Source organism: Lepeophtheirus salmonis, chromosome 13 (genome assembly GCF_016086655.4).
Source record: "Lepeophtheirus salmonis chromosome 13, UVic_Lsal_1.4, whole genome shotgun sequence".
Classification (NCBI taxonomy): Eukaryota; Metazoa; Arthropoda; class Copepoda; order Siphonostomatoida; family Caligidae; genus Lepeophtheirus; species Lepeophtheirus salmonis.
In genome coordinates this window covers 42,388,444-42,411,024 of record NC_052143.2, presented here as the reverse complement: position 1 = coordinate 42,411,024, position 22,581 = coordinate 42,388,444, and the positions used below count along the sequence as shown (strand labels likewise).

At 32.2% G+C, this 22,581-nt stretch overlaps 3 protein-coding genes across 3 annotated transcripts; all 3 read right to left on the bottom strand.

Annotated features, from left to right (window-relative positions):
• Window positions 1–5,563: 5,563 nt before the first annotated feature.
• LOC121128181 (cuticle protein 19.8-like) lies at window positions 5,564–5,945 on the bottom strand. Its single transcript, XM_040723757.2, has one exon. The coding sequence runs from the start codon at window positions 5,888–5,890 to the stop codon at window positions 5,564–5,566; it is 327 nt and encodes a 108-aa protein (XP_040579691.1). The 5' UTR covers window positions 5,891–5,945.
• A 1,669-nt stretch (window positions 5,946–7,614) lies between these two features.
• Window positions 7,615–7,941, bottom strand: LOC121128009 (cuticle protein 19.8-like). Its single transcript, XM_040723587.2, has one exon. It carries the CDS (start codon window positions 7,939–7,941, stop codon window positions 7,615–7,617), a length of 327 nt encoding a protein of 108 aa, XP_040579521.1.
• A 14,022-nt stretch (window positions 7,942–21,963) lies between these two features.
• LOC121127802 (cuticle protein 18.6) lies at window positions 21,964–22,314 on the bottom strand. Its single transcript, XM_040723322.2, has one exon. The coding sequence runs from the start codon at window positions 22,312–22,314 to the stop codon at window positions 21,964–21,966; it is 351 nt and encodes a 116-aa protein (XP_040579256.1).
• Between the last annotated feature and the right edge of the window lie 267 nt (window positions 22,315–22,581).

Below are 22,581 nucleotides of genomic sequence, written 5' to 3'. Positions count from 1 at the left end.
TGAATGATACCATTTTTATCTATCAGATAAGTTAAGGATATACCTTGTCATACTTATGGTTAGACTTCTTTGAATGTATAATCTGTTATGCAGTGCGTGAGTCGTTTAGCCATTATACACCATATTCCTTCTAAATATTCACAGTCACGAAATCCATGGGCGAGTGTTTTATTTTTGTTCCAGTCTTTGCAAGTCTATATAATACACTCCAAAGGCGACCCGGTATCTCAAGTATGACTGTTTAGGAGTGAGATATGGATCGAATAATGATCTCACATATTGTTTCTGGATCATTTTATCTTTTATTTTGCATTGGTAAGTGTTGCAGAAATCGTTTGGAGGCTATCTGTTTCCCCCCTCCCTCCTTAATTGCTTTATTATTAATATTTAGTGCTACTCTTAGACGAAGCGTTTTTTTGGTTGGCTGGAAGACCCTTAGGAGGGAATCGCGTAGCATACTCACGATCGGATGGTTGATTATATCCTTGGTAATTACATCATCTATGGTGTTAAGACCCAGCTCCTGCCTGATCTTATTAGGAAGACCTATTTTTACCACTGGGTTTCTTATGGTTAGACTTCTTTGAATATATAATCTGTTATGTCTTCAATAGACATCATATTCTGTTGAGAGCTGTCATTATTGGATAATTTATATTTTATTAGTGTTTTATTGTTTGGATTTACGGACGTTGGAGTCATTCGATACCCTTGATATAGGAATGATCTCTTTAATTTTGATTTTTCAAAAAAAAAGAAAAGTTTATCATTCATTTACTAAAATATTATTAGGGTTTCAAGGTATACTCAAAATTGACCAATATGAGAAGAATATTTTTATGTTATTCTTTAATAAATTACTAAAGCTATGAGACTAGCAATAATTTTTATTATAATATCATTACAAATGTGCACACCTATGTATATTTGTTACAATTTTCGGCAAATATTTAGTTAGATTAATTATTCTAGACCTACCACCCTTACATCATATATTAATCAAATAAGATTAGGGTTAAGATTTTATATTCTATATATTTTATATATTCTTCTTTTTAATGTTTTAACTATAGTAATAACAAATTAGATTCTTTGATGCTCAAAACTAATGTTGTTATGATTAATTTTAGGCAATGTAAGTGTTTCGCCTTGTTTTGAGCTAAAACGTGTATTTTTAGCATTTTGATTGACATTTACGATTGCAAAAGTGATGAAATAGTTTAGAAAATATTACAAATTTAAAAAGGGGTTATGTTGAAATGGTCTTATTACTTGGGGGTAACTTTGAATGACAATTAATTAACTATGTTCACTAACGGAGGGTAAAGACGATTATTTATTTTAAAATGTATATATTTTCAACAGGTAATTAGGTCATTATGATGGTTGGTAGGTTTAGAATGATTAATTTAATTAGATATCTGCTGAAAATAATATCAAATATAGTTATGGACATTTGAAGATAATTTGAAATGATATTATAATAAAAATTATTGCTATTCTCATAGCTTTAGTAATTTATTAGAGCATAACATAAAAATATTCGTCTCATATTGGTCAATTTTGAGGATACCTTGAAATGCTAATAATATTTTAGTAAAAGACTGGAAGAAACCTTCGAGAAAATTCAAGATTAAAGAGATATTTGCTATATCAAGGTTATCCATCCAATTATTCCTCTTAAGTCGTCAATTTTTATACTTGGAACAAATTGTGAGTTGATTTTTAAGGTCAAAAAAGCCAAAGTCGATTTTTTGGAGTCATTTTGATTTCTAATATTAAAAATATTGACTAAATGTAAGTTTATGTTCCCTAAAATTTCCCTCAAAATGCTATAAATATATTTTTTTTACATTTTCTATATAACTTTCTTAATATGAAGATCAGACCTTTTACTTTTTTTAAACTTATTTCACTGCATTTAAAAAAATGTATAATATTTTTAACTTGATCAATGATAATATGCATTGACAATGTAGTAAAGTAAATTTTTATGATCAAAACACAGGCCAGTCGAAATAGGTTTCATTGGCCATAGCTTCTAAACTATGGATCTCACTTTAATTTGTAATACGAATCAAGTATACTAATATAAGGAATAACTCCGAGGAGAGTGATTTTTCACATTTGAATAAAAACATGTTTGCTACTTCATTTTATTCCTTTCTTTTCTTATTTATGAACTTGATTTAACAAAATGGCACAAAGCTAGTTTAAAGGGATGGGCCTTTCTAATTAAGATGAATCAATTGAATAAAGTTAATATAGAAATTATTCTAGATACACAGTGGGGACTCAAAACTCATAGTTGCATGACAAAATTAAGAAAAATATGATCTGGAGTTTAATTTGTGTAAAACTACTATTATGCTTATCGGTTCATGGAGTCCAGCTCAAGAGCTCAAAGTTGGGAGCTGCAATATAATAAGGAAGATTGATATATTAGGCATCACACGGGAAAGCAATGGTATCCAGGAAGATAACTGGAACCAAATTAAGTCAAAGGTGGATAAAAAAATAAACCTCTGGTGGAGGTTAAATATCCAAAAAAGAATAGACCTAAACAATACTCTTGTTGTTCCTACAGTAATTTATAAAGCTACAACAAGTCCTTTAGTTAGGCAGAAAAGGCGATTATGGAGGAAGAGGTATGGCTTAGTAGACTTTTCTTTAAAAACAACATCAATGCCATAAAAAGACCAAAATCTCATCTGCGGGGAGGCATAGCACATTTACCAATTATCTTTCCGCGAATATACTGTAAAATTTTTGTGGACATGTCGAGGAATCCCTCACTTGAATGGAGAAGAACAATATCTGACACCAGAATATATAAAAGGCTTATGATGGGAATCAATCTTACCAATGATGTAACCACGGCACTATCTCAAGTGTGGAGTGCGGATCAAAGAGTTATCTGGACTAATGATCTTTAATGAAGACTCAACAGTTAATATTGTTCGGAAAAATCTGAGTAAGAAGTTTTTCTGTAGGAAATTAAAGGATCCATTTATTTTGGAAAAACATGCTATTAGGAACAGCATTTTAGCTAGGCATGATATCCACTCCTGAGATCTATTCAATGACTGGAGATTCAAGTTTCCTCTTGAGAGGAGTTCAGGTCTCTATATTATGCCATGCCCTTGGGATTTGAAAATGGCATTGCCTTATTTTGAAGGTGAGACGGATATATTATGTGATCTACATAGGAGACGATTGAGTCTCCCTGAAAACTGGAAGAGCAGAATCAAGTCATCGTTGAGAGAATTAAGGACGTGAAAAAAAATCACAGTCCAATTACAGAAATCTCCTTATTGAATTTTTTCGCGAGTTCATATAAGGACTGTGGTAAGATATTCAATGACATAGTCCATGTTTTTTTAGATTGCCCGTCTTTAACCATTCTGAAGACATTTATAAAATTAAATGTAAAGGGGTTGATGGGTGGAGATGAAAAGTTTCAGAAAGTGATTGGGCTGTTTGGACTTTCACAGAGAAAAAAAGGAGCTTCATCCGAAACCAAAAGCAATTGACTTTGCTCTACTAAACTCAAAAGCTCTTGTTCCGAGCAGGCTGATGTCATATGAACCGATTGTTGAGGAAGAAGTGAGGGGTATAATTTTGGCTGCATCTGCGAGATATTTGGCCTTGTCGCTAAAAATTCCAAACATAGGAACGGATACATCATCAGCATCAGGAGTCATTAAGTTTATTCCATTTATGGGATCCACCAAGGGAAGAGTTTTTAACAGAATAATCAAGAATTTTAGGAAAACCTTCTCATAGTATTGTAATTTTATCGTTTTAATTTTATGTATTACATTTAATTTGGAGATTTTATTTGATTTGATGAATAAATTTAAACTATAATTATATAATGTATCTTTACGTAATTGCCCTGGACTTTATTGTTAGTATATTTATATGATCTTTTTTGTTTATATATATATAGGTGTATTAATATGAAGGAACCAAAATAAAATGTGATCTCTGTCGCATCAAGAAAAGACAGCTCAAAACCAATCAAAGACATATTTTAATTCTATATTTTGTATACAATATGTCCTCCTTTATAACCAGAGAAGCCAATGGAAAGATTGCTAGCTCTTGACGAGTAAGGGCGTGTTCATGACGTACCATTCTGGCTCATAGCTTATCCAAATTTGGAGAAGATGTGCGGCAGGTATTCTTCTTTAAGACACTCACATTAAAGAGTCCTAGGGATTGAGATCTGGGTTGGTGGAGGGTTTTAAGGAGGAAGTCCTTGATATTATTGGCAATCTGGATATAAATACCAAATGTCTCTGCAGCCTTCTCGACAGTGATACTGGCCTAGAGAGGAGACATATTATGTAACAAAAAAGTTTATTTTTGTTTCAAATGTTGTTTGGTTATCTAATGAAACAATATAATTAAATATAACGGAGATAAATCGTAATTAAATGGTACTCCATGTTTTGCGTCTTCATCAAATGAGCGTACTCTATTCTCATTGACTGGATGCTCAAAAACTCAGGGAATAGAAATAGTTTAAAATAACCTCTGTATAACGATTTATAACTTTTTGAAATGAATTTTTCTAATAATTAATGTAATTTATTGTTACCGGCAGACTTGACTCGTTTAATACTCTTATTAGTCTCCAAAACTAAAACCTGAAGTATTGCTTTGAACATTTATTTACTAATCCCACAAGCATGCCATATTTTCTACAATTACATATTTCTAAGAGTTTGAATGTGCTACCACATTCTCCATAAGTAAAAACAATATTTTATTTCCCCATCCTATCAACATCCAAGGCTTTCCAGATTTTTATTTTGAAAATATATTATGAAATACTATGAAAAAGATTTAATATTTTATGTGATGGTGAAAATTTCGGGCGTAAATATTCGTTATATCAAAATAAGAATAATAATTTTTATTTTTTTGTTCTTGTAAAATTTTTAGAACAGTTGACTAGAGTTTAAGTTCAGCTTGACCGGTAGATGTGTATTGCAGAATATCATACCGAGTATAATGTGTTCCTGGTTGTACTATATGGGTAATTTCATTTAATAAAATATCCTTTAAGATTACCAAATATAATAACTATTTTAATCCTATAACACAATGTGATTTACATTTTAGTCCAACCCGTAATTACTCGGACTTATTAGGCGTCGATAAGCAGACTAACAAACTTTGCTTTTTAATAAAGTTTACTAGATAATTGTTCACGACTAAACAAAACATAACTCAAGTTCAACCGATCAACATTTACAACACTTATAACAAAACTAATTGGTACTTACTTCTAAACTCACACTTATAGCTAAAACAATTATTTATCCTCAATATGATTGCTAAAAAAGTATTTACAACAAAGGAAATGGCCTGACTTCAAGTAGTAGAGTATTAATCTAAGTCAAGATTTAAGAACCATGATTGCATTCCCTTGATTATTTTTTGTCTTAAAAATATAAATATAAACGCAAAAATCTATTTATATTGTTTATTCATAAATAAATACAATTGATTGTAACTCAGAGAAAAAGGAAAATAAATAAAAATCTATGTTTTAGACATATTTGGTTTGGGGACCAACAGCATAGTAAGGTGTTTCTTCATATTTGACATCAGCAACGAAGCCACTGTCTCCTTCCACATGGTAAGTTACATCTTTAACACGACCATCGGGAAGAAGTACTCTGTAGGATCCAGAGACAACTTGTCCATCAGAGGACTCTTGAGCAGAAAAGTCATTTCCAGATTCCGCATCCTGGACGGCATATTGGTAAGAGTAGGGCTCAGGGGATTGAGTAGATGTATAGATGGGACTTTGGTATTGAGGAGCTGCAAGAGCGGATCCAAGAACCAAAAAGAGAACGATTGCCTTTGAAACCATTTTGTTTTATATTCTACTGTATGAATTGAACTGATGCTAACTAGAGTTTTGTTCGTAATATTTATACTTGTGATTCTTTAGGAAAAGAGTTTACGCTTGTTAACACTTGTACTTAATCCATAAAAATACATGTATACATTTATGATTTTAATACATTTTTGAACATTGTTTAATCCCATTTGTGGTCAGATAGGATTCCTGTTTCGGAATGTTTGTATTCTCATAATCTTTTTGATTGGTAAAATTTATATTCTTTTATTTTCAATCCACATAAATATTATGATCGATTATTGCACAGATACTAATAAGAAAAAATGTAATGTTTAATGAAATATAAATTGAATGGTCAAATATTTCATAAAACGAATGTATGCACGGTGTGGATTAGAGGGGATTCCCCTAGGCTGTTTTCTTTAAATAATCCTGATCCAGTTGGGCTTTTTTAATAGAGCACTTCTTTCTCTCCAAACGTTCTGAAAGGGAAGACAGATATCCTGGAGCCGCCCAGCTAGATGGAGTGTGCGACGTTCAAGTGTCATTTTCTCGACTTGTACAATAACAAAAAAAAACTAGCATTCTAACGGAATATAACACAATCCTTACACATATGGGACATGAGTTTAAGAAAGAACAATAATAGAAAAACTTTTCAAAGCTTTTTTTTCATTTTTTTCCTTTGATGCAATTACCCAAAAGTCTGAATTAATGACCATTGTTGGAAAAATTAGCTAAAACGGCGAGTTCTTTCTTTATTACACCTTCCAAATTTGTTGGTATGGGTTTTTTGTTACATCTGCAAGGATATATTATAACCTCCATTTTAAAAGCCCTGGGAAGAATCGGATCGGATGCCACTACCATATCTGTGTCTGACGTCAAGACTTTTAGTTTTTCTTTCAATTTTACTTCACAAATTAAATTCTTTATTTCCTCGCTACAAAATGTGACGTTCATACTCTCATCCTCGTTATTCGACTTATTTGTATAAACTGAAGACATTACATTCTTTATTTCCTCGCTACAAAATGTGCAGTTCATACTTTCATCCTCGTTATTCGACTTATTTGTATAAACTGATTGAGTTGCATTGATTAAGTATAAATAAAAATTATTGTATGAAATTTACTCCATTGGTTCTTTGAAGTCTATATACATAAAGTATATAGACTTCTCCAGCGCCGATCAGAACACGCAAACCTACGCACATTGATTTCAATAGAATAATTTCTCCCAAGTGAGTTGTCCATTGAGATACGTTGTTCCATTCCTCTCTTTTCATCTCAAGGCAGGGCCCTCACCCATCTTTCCGATTAGCCTGATCCAGCACATTATCTCAGGCTTTATTTTGACAAAATGAGCTATTCATCGTTTTTTATCAAAATCATGTTGATCAAAGTCATAAAATTTCAATAAACATATAGACATAATAGAGCAAACGAACATTTAAAGCTACAAGATGGCGCTGAGATCCTGTTACGAGTAAACAAACAAATAAGTATTCAACGCTCTTAATCAGAACAAGCTATAACCCTACACACGCGGATTGCCAGCCTTTTGGAATTGAATCAAGATTATCTTATACACCAAAAAATATGATTTCATGCTTTGAATCTAAATTAAACCCTAAAATACATTGTTTCAATTAATATATTTATAAATAAATATAATTTCATGTAATATACAGAAAACCACATTCACAAAAATGAATGAAAATGTAAATGAATTTAGACATATTTAGGTTGTGGAGCAGTGGGGTATGTGGGTGTTCCTTCATATTTGACATCAGCAACAAAGCCACTCTCGCCTTCAACCCGGTAAGTCACAACCTGTATACGACCATCGGGAAGAACAACTTTATAGGATCCAGAGACAACTTGTCCGTCAGATGACTCCTCGGCAGAAAAATCATTTCCAGAAGGTCCATCCTGGACTGCGTATTGGTAGGCATAGGGATCTGAGGACGCAGAGGATGAATAGGAAGATTGTTGGTACTGAGGAGCTGCAAGAGCGGATCCAAAGACCAAAAAGAGAAGAACTGCCTTTGAGACCATTTTGTTTGATTATATTCGCTTGGATGAATTGAACTGATGCACCTAGGAGTTCATTCTTAGATATTTATACTCGTGTAACTATTCTTAAAGGAACCGGGACGCATACTTTATGAATGCTCGCATGTAACACGTAAGAAATTAAAAGATATGCAGCTATGTAGTAGTTTTAAGATACATGAACATACACACATACATATTGAATAAGAAAGAAAATATTTTCAGAACAATACATTATGGTTTATTAAGTTAGAATGAATGAATCACTTTTTCCTTTTCAAATAGATCTTAACTTTACAGTACTATTTATGATAAAGTATTATTAATGTCTTGATAAATTATTATCTGAAAAACTTATATAGATATTTACTAACTTCACATTATCATGATCTATCGCCGTGAAAACCTCACAATTACATTTACAATGTATTTTGTTGTTAGTAATGTGCAAAGATTTTAACTTGACTTGTACTTTTGAAGAAAAGCTTAAGGCTCAATATCAAAAACTTAAGATCCAATGTGGCCTTGGAAATAGGGGCATTCTCCACCCTTTGTACCTATATAACAACAACCATAGTAAAAAAATTAAATTATAATATGTTCTAGGAACTTTTTATATTCCCGAAAAAGAAACTCAATAAATCAAAGTAAAATGACATTTTAAATGACATTAAAACAACTTGCTTAGAAAGTTAGGGGGAAAAAAAGTCTTAAATTGTTTTCTGAATTGAATATATTCATCCTTTCAATTATACAGTTCAATTTACTAAAAAGATTTGTGAGTATTTATATTTAATTCCAAATCAATTTAATTTTGTTATTAGTGACGGAAAAAAAAATCGGTTATTTTTTTTCTTGATTCGGGACGGGATCTGGAAAATAAGGTTTAATTTACTATTCCAATTCTTATTTATTACTGGTATTGAACTAATTATTAATTTTCTAAGTTATGAAAAAAAAGCACCCCTATCCCCGAATTAAGGATTTTTTTTTTGCTAGAAAATTTAATATTTAAAATTTTTTTTTTTAAATTTAATATTTACAATTTAGTTTAGTTTTTCAAATTTTTTAAATAAAAGCTGTGTTTCTTTGATTTTTTTTTTCACAAAAATCATTACTTTTGTAAAAACCTCTGGATTTTGAAATTTTTTCCCAAAATTTTAATGTTTTTTGTAAATAAACATTGTTTTTTGAATTTTTTTCTGAACAGTTTTGGATTTCTAAATTTTTTTTGAATTATGAGTATGTAAATTGAATATTTATTTTTTGAAATTTTATATTTGAAATTTAATTTTAGGATTTTTTTTCTTCTATTAATTCCAAAAACCAAGCCCCTCCCCCCCAATATATATATATATATATATTCCTGTGGATACCTCTAATGGTATTTTTAACTATTATTTAAAATATTAAAGAATCGGCGGCAACTGTATCAGAATCGCCGTGGGGATTTTTAGTAGAATCGCTTTGGCATAAGTATTTTTTTTATTTAGGGGTGGGAGGGTGTTCCTCCCATCACTACTTATTATAAAGAAAATATATATAGGTAAAGAGTTGTAGAATGTATGATCAACATATTTGCTTAAAAATAGAAACCCAAAACTCTTTGGGAGAAGAGCAGCTTAGCTGTCATGGCGTTTAATTAAATCAGCTGCAAGCAGTCATAATGTGAAGGAAATAAATACAAATCCTGATTTGTATCTTGCAAGTACACCGGGGGGCAGGAATTACTCAGATGTAGATCTTTAGTTCTACTGAGTTCAACAAGAACTAACACTTATAAAACCCCAACAAACTGTGAGTGTTTCTCTCAGTAGTTCAGAAAGATTCATTTTATGTATACTTTGACTTTTACTCTTAATGAAAAAAAAATATAATAGCCTTGAAAAATAAAAAATACAAAAAGTATCACAATCACTTTTTTTACAACTCTAGATTTTATATTATTTCCCCCCCCAATTTCTTCTTTACTCACTAAGACAAGCAAAGTTTTAGTCCAACATTATCTACATATATCAAAATCAACAGCACTTTTGATAAACAATCAGCACTAAAATGACGTAGTAAAAAAATAAACAATAAGCTGTTTCAGTCACCCAAATTCAAAAATACCCTATTGATGTACACTATTCATAATCATTTAAATGTTTCATTTATTGCATTTATTAAAGTGATATTATTGGTACATTGATTAGATTTGAGATTTTTTTTTTTTTTTCACACATCAAAATATTTTTATTAATTGTCTACAAAATTATTTGGAAATAATGACTTTATTATAAATGTATCAATATATAATTATTATAAAAATCCGTTTAGATCGAAAATATAGTTTATTTGATAATGAATTTATGGGTATTTAGGATAGAGCTCATCTCCTGAGTAGTCTTCATATCGAACGTTCGCGATAAATTCATTATCTCCGTCAACTTTATAGTCTACCGCTTGAATTCGACCATCTGGAAGAGCCACTTTATAGGATCTTGCTATGATTTGTCCATCATTGATTTCCTCCTGAGGCGACTTGGGTTTGGAGTCAAGTTCTGATGTATATTGATAGATAAAGGGTTCAGCCGTTTCTTCAAGTCCTTGAGAGAACCGCTTTGGAAATCCATATTTAGGTGGAGCCCCATATGTGTAGGCAATTAACAAAGTAAAGACTATGAAAATGGTTTTGTACATCCTTGAGGAAGACAATAATCTCCGTAAATGAGAGCCTTTTCTTCTTGGGTGAAAGTTTTTATATGCATGCTGGATCCCTCAAAAGATCTCTCTTTATTTATTTACATCTCTCCCTTTGAGTGCCTCTTCTCTACATACAAAAGAGAGCTCCAAGTTCTATAATCAGTATTAATGTCACTGTGTTATCTCCCTAACACAAAAATACCCTATGCATTTTGTTGTCAGGTCTCGATTCCTTCGTTTCACTTGAGTTGTGATGGTTATTTCATAATTTATTATTTTTAACAATTTCCAAAAGGACAGGAATCTAAATCTTTTGTTGATAAATTTTTGATATACAATTACAAATGTAGAACTACTAAGTCATATCATAGTTCAGTATCGATGTAGGATTTTAATACTATGAAAAATAAATATATGTAATTAATTTTAAAATTTGGAGAGAAATAATAAAACAATGATTGTCTGGGAGGGCTTAAGAGATAAATAGCAGTTGGCTAACTACAGGATGATTTAATGTTTTTGTCTGTTTCTTTTTGGAGGAAAGGGTGCGCTATACAATAAAGGCAACGACTTGCTTTAGGTTAAGATATTAAAATATTATGAACAAAGATAATTTGGTAAAAATCTTGAATATTTGTCTTAATTTGAAAGTTAAAAAGAGTTCATTAATAAATATGACACGGCATTATATCCTAACATACAAATTTAACATGTATTTTGTTGGCAGCTGTCAATTTTTCTACTTATGTTTCCCTCATTAGTGTTCTAAACGTTGATAGACTATAAGTAAACATTAAAGTGTAGGTACTAATAGCCATTTGGGCCTCCTCAATCTAATCAAAACCTCACATGATGTCAAATTTTAAACAGAAAGATTCAAATGACTCCATGGCATCATTTTTTTTTATATAAACGCCTAGATTTTTTCACATTTTAGAATGTATCAGTCATAATTATAGTTTAAAATCCTACTGAGCCTTGAAGCGATACTTGCACATCGATTCAGTAGGCAAAATATTTGCCGGAAGTTAAACAATCGCTGTTACATTTACTCAATCTGACTTTAGACTTGTATTTGAAGTCCATATACCTACATACATAATGTATATTTCCTTCTGTACCGTGAGTCAAACCTACCCACATTGAGATCCAGAGAATAATTTCTCCGCGAGCTCTCTCCGCGGAGCTACGTCGCTTTATTTTGATTTTTTTTAAATTTGAATTGAATTAGCTTTTGTGAAGCTGTAAATATACCAACAATTATTCCATTAAGAAGAAATGGGCTAACTATTGGGGTTGCGCAACATGGGGGAAAGGGGCTATGACAAATTTTCTCACACTTTGTGAGAATTTACGATTATTATTTTGCAAAATGTTGGTTTTTAGTTACAGCTATTACTCCTCCCCCTCCCCACAACCCCCCCCACACACCTTCAAAAACGGAATTGGAACTACTAAGGGACTTTAGCCGGTTTTTCTATTGCTTTTTGAGAAAAGATTACGTGATAAAATAAAGTACAAATCCACAAATGTTGACAAAAGATCAAGTAAAATTATCCTAAGAACTCAATAATTTTCCATTATCCAAGATTAAATCTCTTCATATTAAAATATGTAAATGCAACAAACAAAAGTGATGTTCCTCATGGAATATCATTAACTATTGATGTATTTAATTTGACTAACATATAATAATGGATAAATGATGAAAAACATTGGAACCTGTGTAAAAACAGGTGCAAATATATATAAAAATTGACTAAAAAAGTACCCATATGTACCCATTCTTTATAAAACATAAATTATATTAAGCATATCGATTATAAATATTGATTCCAAAAACTACATACTTCAATATTCATTATAATCACAGCATTGTTCACATTAGGTAATGAAATAATATAGGTACTACTTTTTGCATGAATGTCTAATTTATTTTTATTTTTTTGCGGAAATGTTAGATGGAAAGCTGAACAATATCCAAGAGCGTATAATTATGTAGGGGGAGACTGGGAAAACTAGAAACATTTTTTTCTATTGTCTGAATTACTCAATGGCGGTTTGACTTAGACACGTCACAATTTGAATGATCCATACTTAGGTTCTAAATCCATAGTATAAGTTTAAAAATCCTGAGGTTTAAAATACAGATTCAAGCAGATATAATCTGGGGGGTCCATTGAAATCTGAACACTTCTGCATTCAATAATTAATTAAGGTAGAGTGATTGAAATTAATTCATATTTCGATATATTTCAGTATAAACAAATTAGTTTTAAAAAAAAAAAAATTTGAGCTCTCTAGCTTACGTACAAGTCGATAAAATGAGACTTGAACGTGATGGACAAATTTCAATTCGCGCACTCCAAGCAGTAAAGCCTCTCCAGGACCACCCTCTACGCCGTCAGCAAGTACCAAACGTTGGCAAAGAAGAAGGGCTCTGTCAAAAAGGAAAAACTGCACCCGGAGGAGCTAAAGGAAACATCCCAGACTAATTCCTTCAAGTCCATGAGAGTACATGCAAGAGATATCGAGGTTTCACACCAGACTCAGACTGTCACAGAGCTATAAAAAAGTGGGGGGGAAGAGCAGCCTTTTGAGGGTGGAGAAGCCACTTTTGACACCAGCAATGAAAGAAACCCGTCTCCTCCGTTCCAAGACGTGAATACATCTTTTGCGTGCATGTTGAGGGGAAGACCTGCAGTGCCCCTCATCGAAACACCAAAGCCCTCAAAGCCACTGTCGTCCAGCACTGGGATGCTATGACAGAGGACTAGTTATATACAGCGGGAGCCAGGCCTTTTTCCACCGCCTGGAGACCATCATTGCCGCTAAGAGCGGCTACATTAATGATTAAGAGATCTCAGACAGACATATATTTATAGTATTAATATATGTTGAAATTGTATTGTTAATTAACAAATTATATTTTGTTCAAGTTTAAAATTCAAAGTGTTCATATTTTAATGGACCACTTTATATACATATATTTACAGTGGATTACGAAATATATCCTTGATAGTACCTTCATCAAAAATGATCAACAACCCTATACTGATATTGAAAATTAAATCAGAAAAATTGTTTTTCACACTTTCAATTAATTTTACTATAGTTAAAAAATGAATTACTTAATTAAATAATGCAAAGTAATCTATAGATGAAAACAGGGCAATCATGAGACCCTCTTCTTCAATACACGATAAATATGATGGACTACGAAAAAAATCAGAATTTAATAACTATGGTATGGATTCTTTGAAAAAATGTATCACTTCGATGAAGTTTAATAGGGGGTCCTTTCTCTATAATTACTAATAAAGAAGATCTGCAATTAAAAGTTAAATTAGAAAGAAATCTATTTAAAAAATTAGCTCTTTCTTCGACTAAATTCAATCATACTTGATAATAACTAGTATATGTTTCTGCGTTCATGATTCATCACATTTCTACATGAATTAATTATTTTCTTCTACAATTGTTGCTTAATTGAATAATTATTTATTATTTATATGCAAGCCTCTCATATTGAGGTTGTGTATCTGATGTCTATCCAGATGTTAAGTGATCCATACTTAGACATCCAAAAATTTGACTAATTATATGAAAATATATCTGCTACTGTTTGAACCTAGTTAGAGTATTTTTTCCACAAATTGCATTTGAATGCGACCTTTATTCTATAACTAGAGAACCTTACCTCATGGGCAGACATTTTCAGTGGACTACTAGTCTCTTAAGTATATTTTAAACACACACAAATTGTAATCTTTACTCGTCAAATGGATACGTAGTCCAAATCTCAATGTTTAACTATTCAATAGACCGTGATAAAGGTTCCGGGAACATTCTTGACGATTACTTCTTGCATATATCTCTAGATAATTCAATACTTGAGGATGATTCTAATACAATCTAATGAGTATGGCTATTAATCCATCAAATATAAATTAAACTGAGCTCCTTCATATCCTTTGAAAGGATAGTTTCTGTATCTTAGCTTTCCATGCAGCCATGTCTAGAGATTGGTCTAGTATTACAGAAATAGTTTTTCTCTGACGACACAATTGCTTGTCTGTAAGGAAATACAGAATTCATTTAATCATCCCTTCATGTCTTCAGAAAACGTTCTTAGATTAAATATATCTCTCCCATCAATGAATCGTTTAAATTACATAAATCAAAGGCAAAACGTATCGTTTGATTAAGAAACCTTTTTATAGTATATTTACGATTCAGAGCCAAATTTTGACATAAAATATTTTATATAGATTAAAATTAAAGAATAAACTTTATATTACAACTTCAAAGGATTTTTCTATAAAAAAAAAAGGTCAATTTTGATGGATTTTTTCAGATGACTTAATCTATAATAAATTTTTATCAAATTTGATATAAACATATTTAATTTGGGATTAGTCTCCTTACCTCCAAATGCAACCAATAGCTCTTCTATAAAATATTCAATAAAAAAATTAAAAGTGAAACCGAACAAATCAATAAAAATCGAACTTTTTTGGGGCGGCAAATCTTTTTAACTTGTTATATAATGATTATTTCTTAGTTTTGTTATTAATACATATATTAGTAACAAATATTAGCTCCCAAATATGATTGATTTTGGTATATTTAGACAGATGTTGTAGGAACTGAATTCCAGAAGATAATCTGATAAATGACAGAATATCTTTTATCAAATTTTACAACCTTTAATTTTCATGGATATAGTCATTTCATGTCGAAATATGGGTCTGAATCATAAATATACTCTAAAAACATGATTTAAAAAAAAAAGGCTTTTAAGGCTAGAAGCTATTATTGTTGAAGGCTTTAATGGTTATTTTCATGTTCTATGACTTAAATAACTATTGTAAATGTGGGTTTTAACATTTCAATAGGATTTGTATCTTATTAGTATTTTTAATTTTGGGAAAAATTTCAAGGTTCAACAAAGTTCTCACATGTTTGCATGAAGACAAAGTGATATTGGTTTAGGCCTCAAATAATTAGTTTTAAAATTTAATAAAAATCCCATTTTAAAATTTGACAGTTAGAACGCTTATTTATTACGCTATGTGGTATTTATTTACTTCAACCTACTTATAAATGACATCGTAAGCTATAACATCACTCGGATGAAAATATTGAAGGTAGACGTTACATAGTATCAAGATTAAATCGAAAAATCTCTGATTCAGATTAGTTTCATTAATTAATGTTATGTGATGTATTTGTAGACTTTATGTATGTCTGTAACATAAGCACTCCAAAACGGCAGCATTGGTTGAGTTGATTTTTGTATACAGGGTGTCCACGATAAATTGGAACTATCTTAAAATTCAACCTGCTTGATAAAAATGGAATTTGGAGTGTATTTGTGAATATGAAAAAGTTACACATGATATTAAACAATAAATTTATTCAACATGTCCTCCCTCAGCAGCCACCATCTTCTACATCCTGCCCCTAAAGGATTTGCATGCCCTGATGACTTCCGCGGAATCGACATCATTCCACTACCTCGTAATGGAGCCCGGGAACTTTGTGGTGAAGACCGCAGGAACCTCTTCTCCCTCCTTGGCAAGCCAACTGTCATTCTGGACGTTGTAGCTTCTGTTGACAGTCCAGTTCTTCTCGTCGGACAAGAAGATGATTCTTCCTCCATGGCTATTCAGGTCATTGAGGAGACACTTACCGTTGGTGAGCCTGGTGACCTTCATGGATGCCGTGAGGATGTGTTGTTTGGCCATTCGGTATGACCTGTACCCGAGGTCCTCATTCACAGCATTGGAGACTAGCTGATTGCTCAATCCACTGTTCTTGGCCAACCTGGACAAGGAAGTCCCCAGCGAAGCCTTGATGGGCTTCCAAGTGCCTTCAAGGAAGCGGGGAGTGCGGATTCGGTCACTTCTCATGTTGTGGGCCTTGCAGCAGACCTTCCCCTCAAGCTCCCAGGTATTGAAGACCCGGTACACCGTGGTCTTGGGGTAGTTAAGAAGCTTGTAGATAGCAGAGGGCTTGTGTCCTGCGCGAGCCAATTCAAGGATTGTGTCTCTCCTTACGTTTTCCATGATGACTATTGTTTGTTGTCAAAACAATTGTGGTGGAATTTATAGTGTATTGTTCACGCAACCTTTTATATTAGTATGATTTAACCCCAAATATCCACATTATGGATCTGGATGAAGTTTAAAGTAGTTATCGTGGACAGCCTGTATTGTATTTTTAGGACATTGCAATGAACATATGTAACTGTGTTCTTATCCCAAACCCCAGGTTGTCAGCGGGGCGTATTTAAATATGTTGTTTTTCAACATCAACACTGTTGTAAATTTATTTTCCATAAAAATATTAATCGCATAGCATTACACCCTTGCCTGAAGTTTAGGGTGTCTAGATTGAAAAATAAGATCCATAGGCCTTAATGCGTATTTTACGATATAACAGACCATGATGAAGGATTGCATCTTCTATATTAAGAAAACAAGGTTTGTCTATTTAGCAACTCCTCATTTTTGAATGTGTGCTTAATATCGCCTAACTGCGTGACTACTTAATCTAAGAAATAACATTGTATTGATAATATTTTCGAATTGACCTTGAACTTTATATTAGTCAAAATATGTCATAGTTTATGATGACTTCTTGGCTATATAAATGAATCCATTTTAATGATAATTAATTTCACAATTTTATAAACCAATATTGTTCTAGAATAAGATGAGTGGTGTATCAATTTCATAGCAGAATATACAAATAAGATCTTAAGAATAGTATGTGAAAATGTGATATTAAATAGTAATTAAATCCGAAATATCTAAGTTAAACTATATACCGGGTCGAGTGAAAAAATCTCTACACCTTGTTTTTACTGCATAAATCAAGGTTTTTTTTGTCAATGCGGTCAAATTTTTCCGGTCAAATACTGACAAATAAATAAATAAAGAAAAAAAAACCTAGATCTTTCTAAGTGTCTTAGAAGCCAAGAAAATGACATCTCAACGTGACCAACGAATTTATATTCCTGGACACTGGCAAGAAACCAAAGGAGATTGCAAAGCAGTTTGGGATCCAGACCAACTACTTGGACATGTACGTGGTGTTCCAGTAGGATAGTGCGCCAGCGCAAGCGTGTGAAAAAGGCCCGAAGTGGTTCGAGGATAACTTGCCTTTCTGGCCAAAGAAAATGTAGCCTCCCTACTCACCACATGCCAACCCATTGGACTTCACTTATTGGTGCATGTTGAGTCCGAGGTCTGTAACGTCCGTCACCCAAAGATCAAAACCTCAACGACGCCGACAAGTAGTACTGTGATGTCATGTCTGAAGACTACTGCTGCAATGGATGCAAGGCCTTCCAGAGAAGCCATCATTGCAGCCAAGGGGGCTACATTGATGATTAAGGTAGCCAGGACAGTTATTTTTATTTTATTGACATACCCTATTACAACTGGTTGCTGAAATACATCATGATAAAGTTCTAGATTGAAGGTGTAAAGATTTCTTTGCCGCATCTGGTAATACAAATAAATGTTTTTCTTATTAAAAAAACAAATATTTTTACTAAAAAACGTCAATCCATTGTTGATATATAATTTACTCTATCCACAGGATTAACTAACATTTCAAAAACATAGATCAGCTAATTTTATTACATTTCCTTCTTATAAGTTCCACAACTTGTGGTTTACCAACAGGGTGCAACAAGTTGTCTGTGCTAAGAAAATGATTTTTTTTTTTTCAAACGCAATGTTCTCTCCAACCACTTATCAAACTTTAAAAATAAAATAAGATTCTGAAAGATTGATGGATTCTGATTTATTTTAATCAATAAAATCACCTCCAGTCTCAATTATAGTCTCTACACGAAGCCAAAACCTTAAGCACTGATCAGCCTTTCTCCACTTGTTCCCTTGGTAGGTCATGGAATTCCTTCTTGATCCGAAAGATAAGTTCGTCTTTGGTGTCGCAGGGAGTTCGGTTGGTTTTTCGTTTGATGCCACCCCACAAATAAAATCTGTCCGGTTTAGATTTGGGGATATTATAGGCAAAAAGTATGACGAGATGAAGTCGTCAAAATTGACTTGGAGCCATTTGGGACTTTATTTTTGAAATGCAGTAGGTAACTGAGTCCTGCTGCCATATTTAAGGCCTTCCATCGGCAACCATGCCGATCCAGAACTTCACCTTGTTCTCCAGCACTTCCAAATAAGTATACGTGTTGACCCTGAGGCCTTTGGGGGCCAAGGAAGAGGCTTCATGTGGCCTTAATAGCTAACGACTCAAAAAACCATGACGTGGGCTGGGAACTTCGTCTGCAATACCTGTAGAAGCCTCAAATTCCCACCTAACCTTGCAATCGAACGTCCCACTGAGTTCCATCAATTTTTTTGTTGTCGTTCCATGCATTTTCTAAATATTTGGGACAACAAATTTGTCAATTGATTTCATTTTATTCCAACAAGCTATCTAACAAAAAAAATCAGCAACCTAGGTGCCCGTGTCTGCCCAATTTACCCCACAAAAATTGGCAACATTTTATATAAATACATAGTATACATAAATATATTTTATTAGTATATAATTAAGCCACAAAAGGCCAAACGGTACGTTAAATCTTAAAACATACAAATGGGTAATTCTACAGCTGATTTCAACTAATTTTGATCAATTTCAAAACCAATTATGCTATTTTGACAGGTGCATACGTACTATTTACAACCCATTAGCTAAATTGGCAATTTCACGAAATAAACAAACAATTAGACCAGTCAGTTTATATTTCATTAAGTCCTTTTTTTTACACCAATGTCTGCATAATAATCAATTATAATATATGTTGTTTTTTCAGAAAAAGAGATTTTGGAAAGAAAAAAAATAAGTTTTAAAAAAAGACAAACAGAATCCAGGGACTGTTTATAATTTTTTTGCGTATAGTTTAGAAGAACAGTTGTAGATATTTACTAGTTGAGATAGGAAAAATATAACCCTTTTTGAACCAAACCTAACAAAGAAAAATGTTCTTGGGTTTGAAATTCGGCTTGAGATAGTCAAAGGCCTGGAGATCCCTTTCCTCGATCATTCACAATTTCGGATAAAATATAGAATAAAGTTTAGAGTATAGAGTTTGAGTAGTTGTAAAATGGTTGTCAGGGTCGAGTTTTTGGAATTGGAGTAGTACTCGAATCCAATACTACTATTTATTATCAATCTCACTTGAGATTTAAACATGAAGGAATATAACGTACTTCTCTATTACTCCAAGTCTGATTTATATTGCTTTTTCATGAGTCTTATCTCCTTAAGAATCTATAAATACACACATATATGTATAAACAATACGTAGATTGTGGATATAACAAGGTTATTGTTTATCGTGTCACTAATAATACCTTGCATACAATTGGAGTGAATTAAATGTTAAGTTTCATGTGAGCACGTGTTATTTTTTACATGTGCTCAAGTCATTACTCGAGTTTATAAAATAGCTTTAGAGTAATTGCTTCTTAAAATTACAGAGGGCATATATATCATATGATGAGGATTTTGACTTCCTAGGACCCTGATTTCATTTCCATTAAAAAATAATTGTTAGGAGAAAGCATTCTTGTTTTTTAAGCATTATTTTTTTTTCTACTTGCCCTGAGTTTGGGAGTTTATTATCCCCAATTTAAGCATATAAAAGTAACAGCAACATAAGTACCTTCTGAAACAAACAATCACGTAAAATAACCAACATATATATATATATATATTTAAAACAACATACCTAAGTGTTAAATGCAGAAATTAAGTATTTACATATCCAAAGCCAGTTTATCATTTGAAATAGACTATTCACTGTCAAATAAAACTTACATACGGAGTTATTGGTTTCTTGTCAATTGATAATAGTCTTTTTAAATTGTTGACACAAATTTTAGTCTAATAATATTAGCTCTCATTAAGTCCGACGACAAGTGTAGATATTCCCCTCATCAACAATCCCCAAATATTGTCTAAGTTTCATTCTTCCATCCTGTGAATAAGAACACTTGAATAATAAATTATTAGCATCCTGTTATTTCTCCTCTCAAAAACAACAAATAGTTGTACCGTTCTTTTTCGACCATTTATTTGTAGACAGTGAATTTGTAATGAGCCTATAATTTACACAGGCTATATAATGGGAAATCAGAGGCCTTTGAATTCTTAAAATCACATTGGCACATTTATTGATCCCCTATTTCTTCGAGATTTTTTTCGATAAGCCTCAAACCAGATGAGGTAGGTGGAGCTATGTGGTTCATAATCCTCTCCTTCGAAATACTTTTTAGTGAATGGAAAAATGCATTTACAGGTCTTTCAGGACAAACCAACTTTGCATTTTTTTAAGTGCGTATACATTTATAAAAATGAGACCATCTTTTGTAAGTCCTTCAATTTTATATATCCCAACACTCTCCATCCTCTTTGGATCAGTATCCTATGACCATGCTCTGCAAAGATCCTTAATACTCTTGAGTCTCGAACTAAAAAGCATGAACCTTGATGTAAGCCTAATGGGAACGCATACTATTTCTTGATCCTTTCATACTTTGGATCTTTTCAAAAGGTTATTGATCCCATTAATAAAAAGTTTTATGGCTAATTGAACTGATCACAAAAGTTAAATATTAAATTTGTTCATTTTGATTTCTTAATTTTGAAGGAATATGTAGAGTTTTTAGGACAGACTATTTTAAATTTAGACGATTTTCTACATAAAGCATGTTTATTCTTAGTCTAATACAATGAGGTTTTTTCCAAAAATTTGTTCTGGCATTGCTTGATTTCAAATTTTATATTTAGCATTATAAATATATTTGATTTGGAATTGTACATATGATACAATTGTGTCATTTGGGTGTGTCAACGCCCACACTTTGGCCTCTAGAAAGCAATTAAACAAAGTAAACTGATGGGAAAACTTATTTGTGTATTTGAATTGCTATTTATGAGCTACAAATATTAATCCTATCAATATTAATTCAGTTTCTTCATTATTCAGTATTTAACATCTTACTGAACTTAGTCGTGATTGATGTTGGTATTTTAATAATTAGTTTACAAAAATGGAGTCAAATAACTTTTGAGATGGTTTTTTTTAGAAAGATGTGCATATATTTAATTCAATTATTAAAATGTATTTGTATATAATTTTGAACGGCTTATATATAATCATAAAGTTGAACTTTGAGCGATAACATTATTAAATATAAAGAGTTACAAACGAATCATATCAATTAATAAATAACTTAAGCATTAAATAAACAGATTTGATATTCATATCATCACTGAAGAAATGTAAGGACCCTTCTCTTAAACGTATCTGGGTTGAGGGACATCATTGGAGTAGGAAGGAGTACCTTCATAGGAGACATCCGCTACAAATCCACTATCTCCTTCAACACGATAATTCACAACTTGAATACGACCATCAGGAAGAGCGACTCTGTATGATCCAGAGACAACTTGTCCGTCAGATGACTCTTGAGCTGAAAAGTCGTTTCCAGATTCAGGGTCTTGGACTGAGTATTGATAGTTGTATGGCTCAAGGGATTGGGAGGCTCCTCCTCCCCCTCCTCCAGAGTATGATGCTTGATTATATTGCGGTGCTCCGGATGCGAGAGCAAAGAGGCATGAAAGAGCAATTATGCACTTGGTAGACATGACAATGTATTTGAGTGTTGATGAGATGAGTATAAATGATGTTTTATGAACAATGTTCCCAAGTATTTATATATAATATGCTGTATGTAGTTATCAATGCGTTTTGCTATGAAAGAGCCTCGCATACACCTATGATCCCATTTATCATTAACTCATTTGCGTACTCTTCTTTTTTTTTTTTTCTTACCTTATTTAAAATTTACATTGATAAACGCTTCTACATATTCATTTATTTTCCTATGAGTATTGAGCATGCTCATATAAATC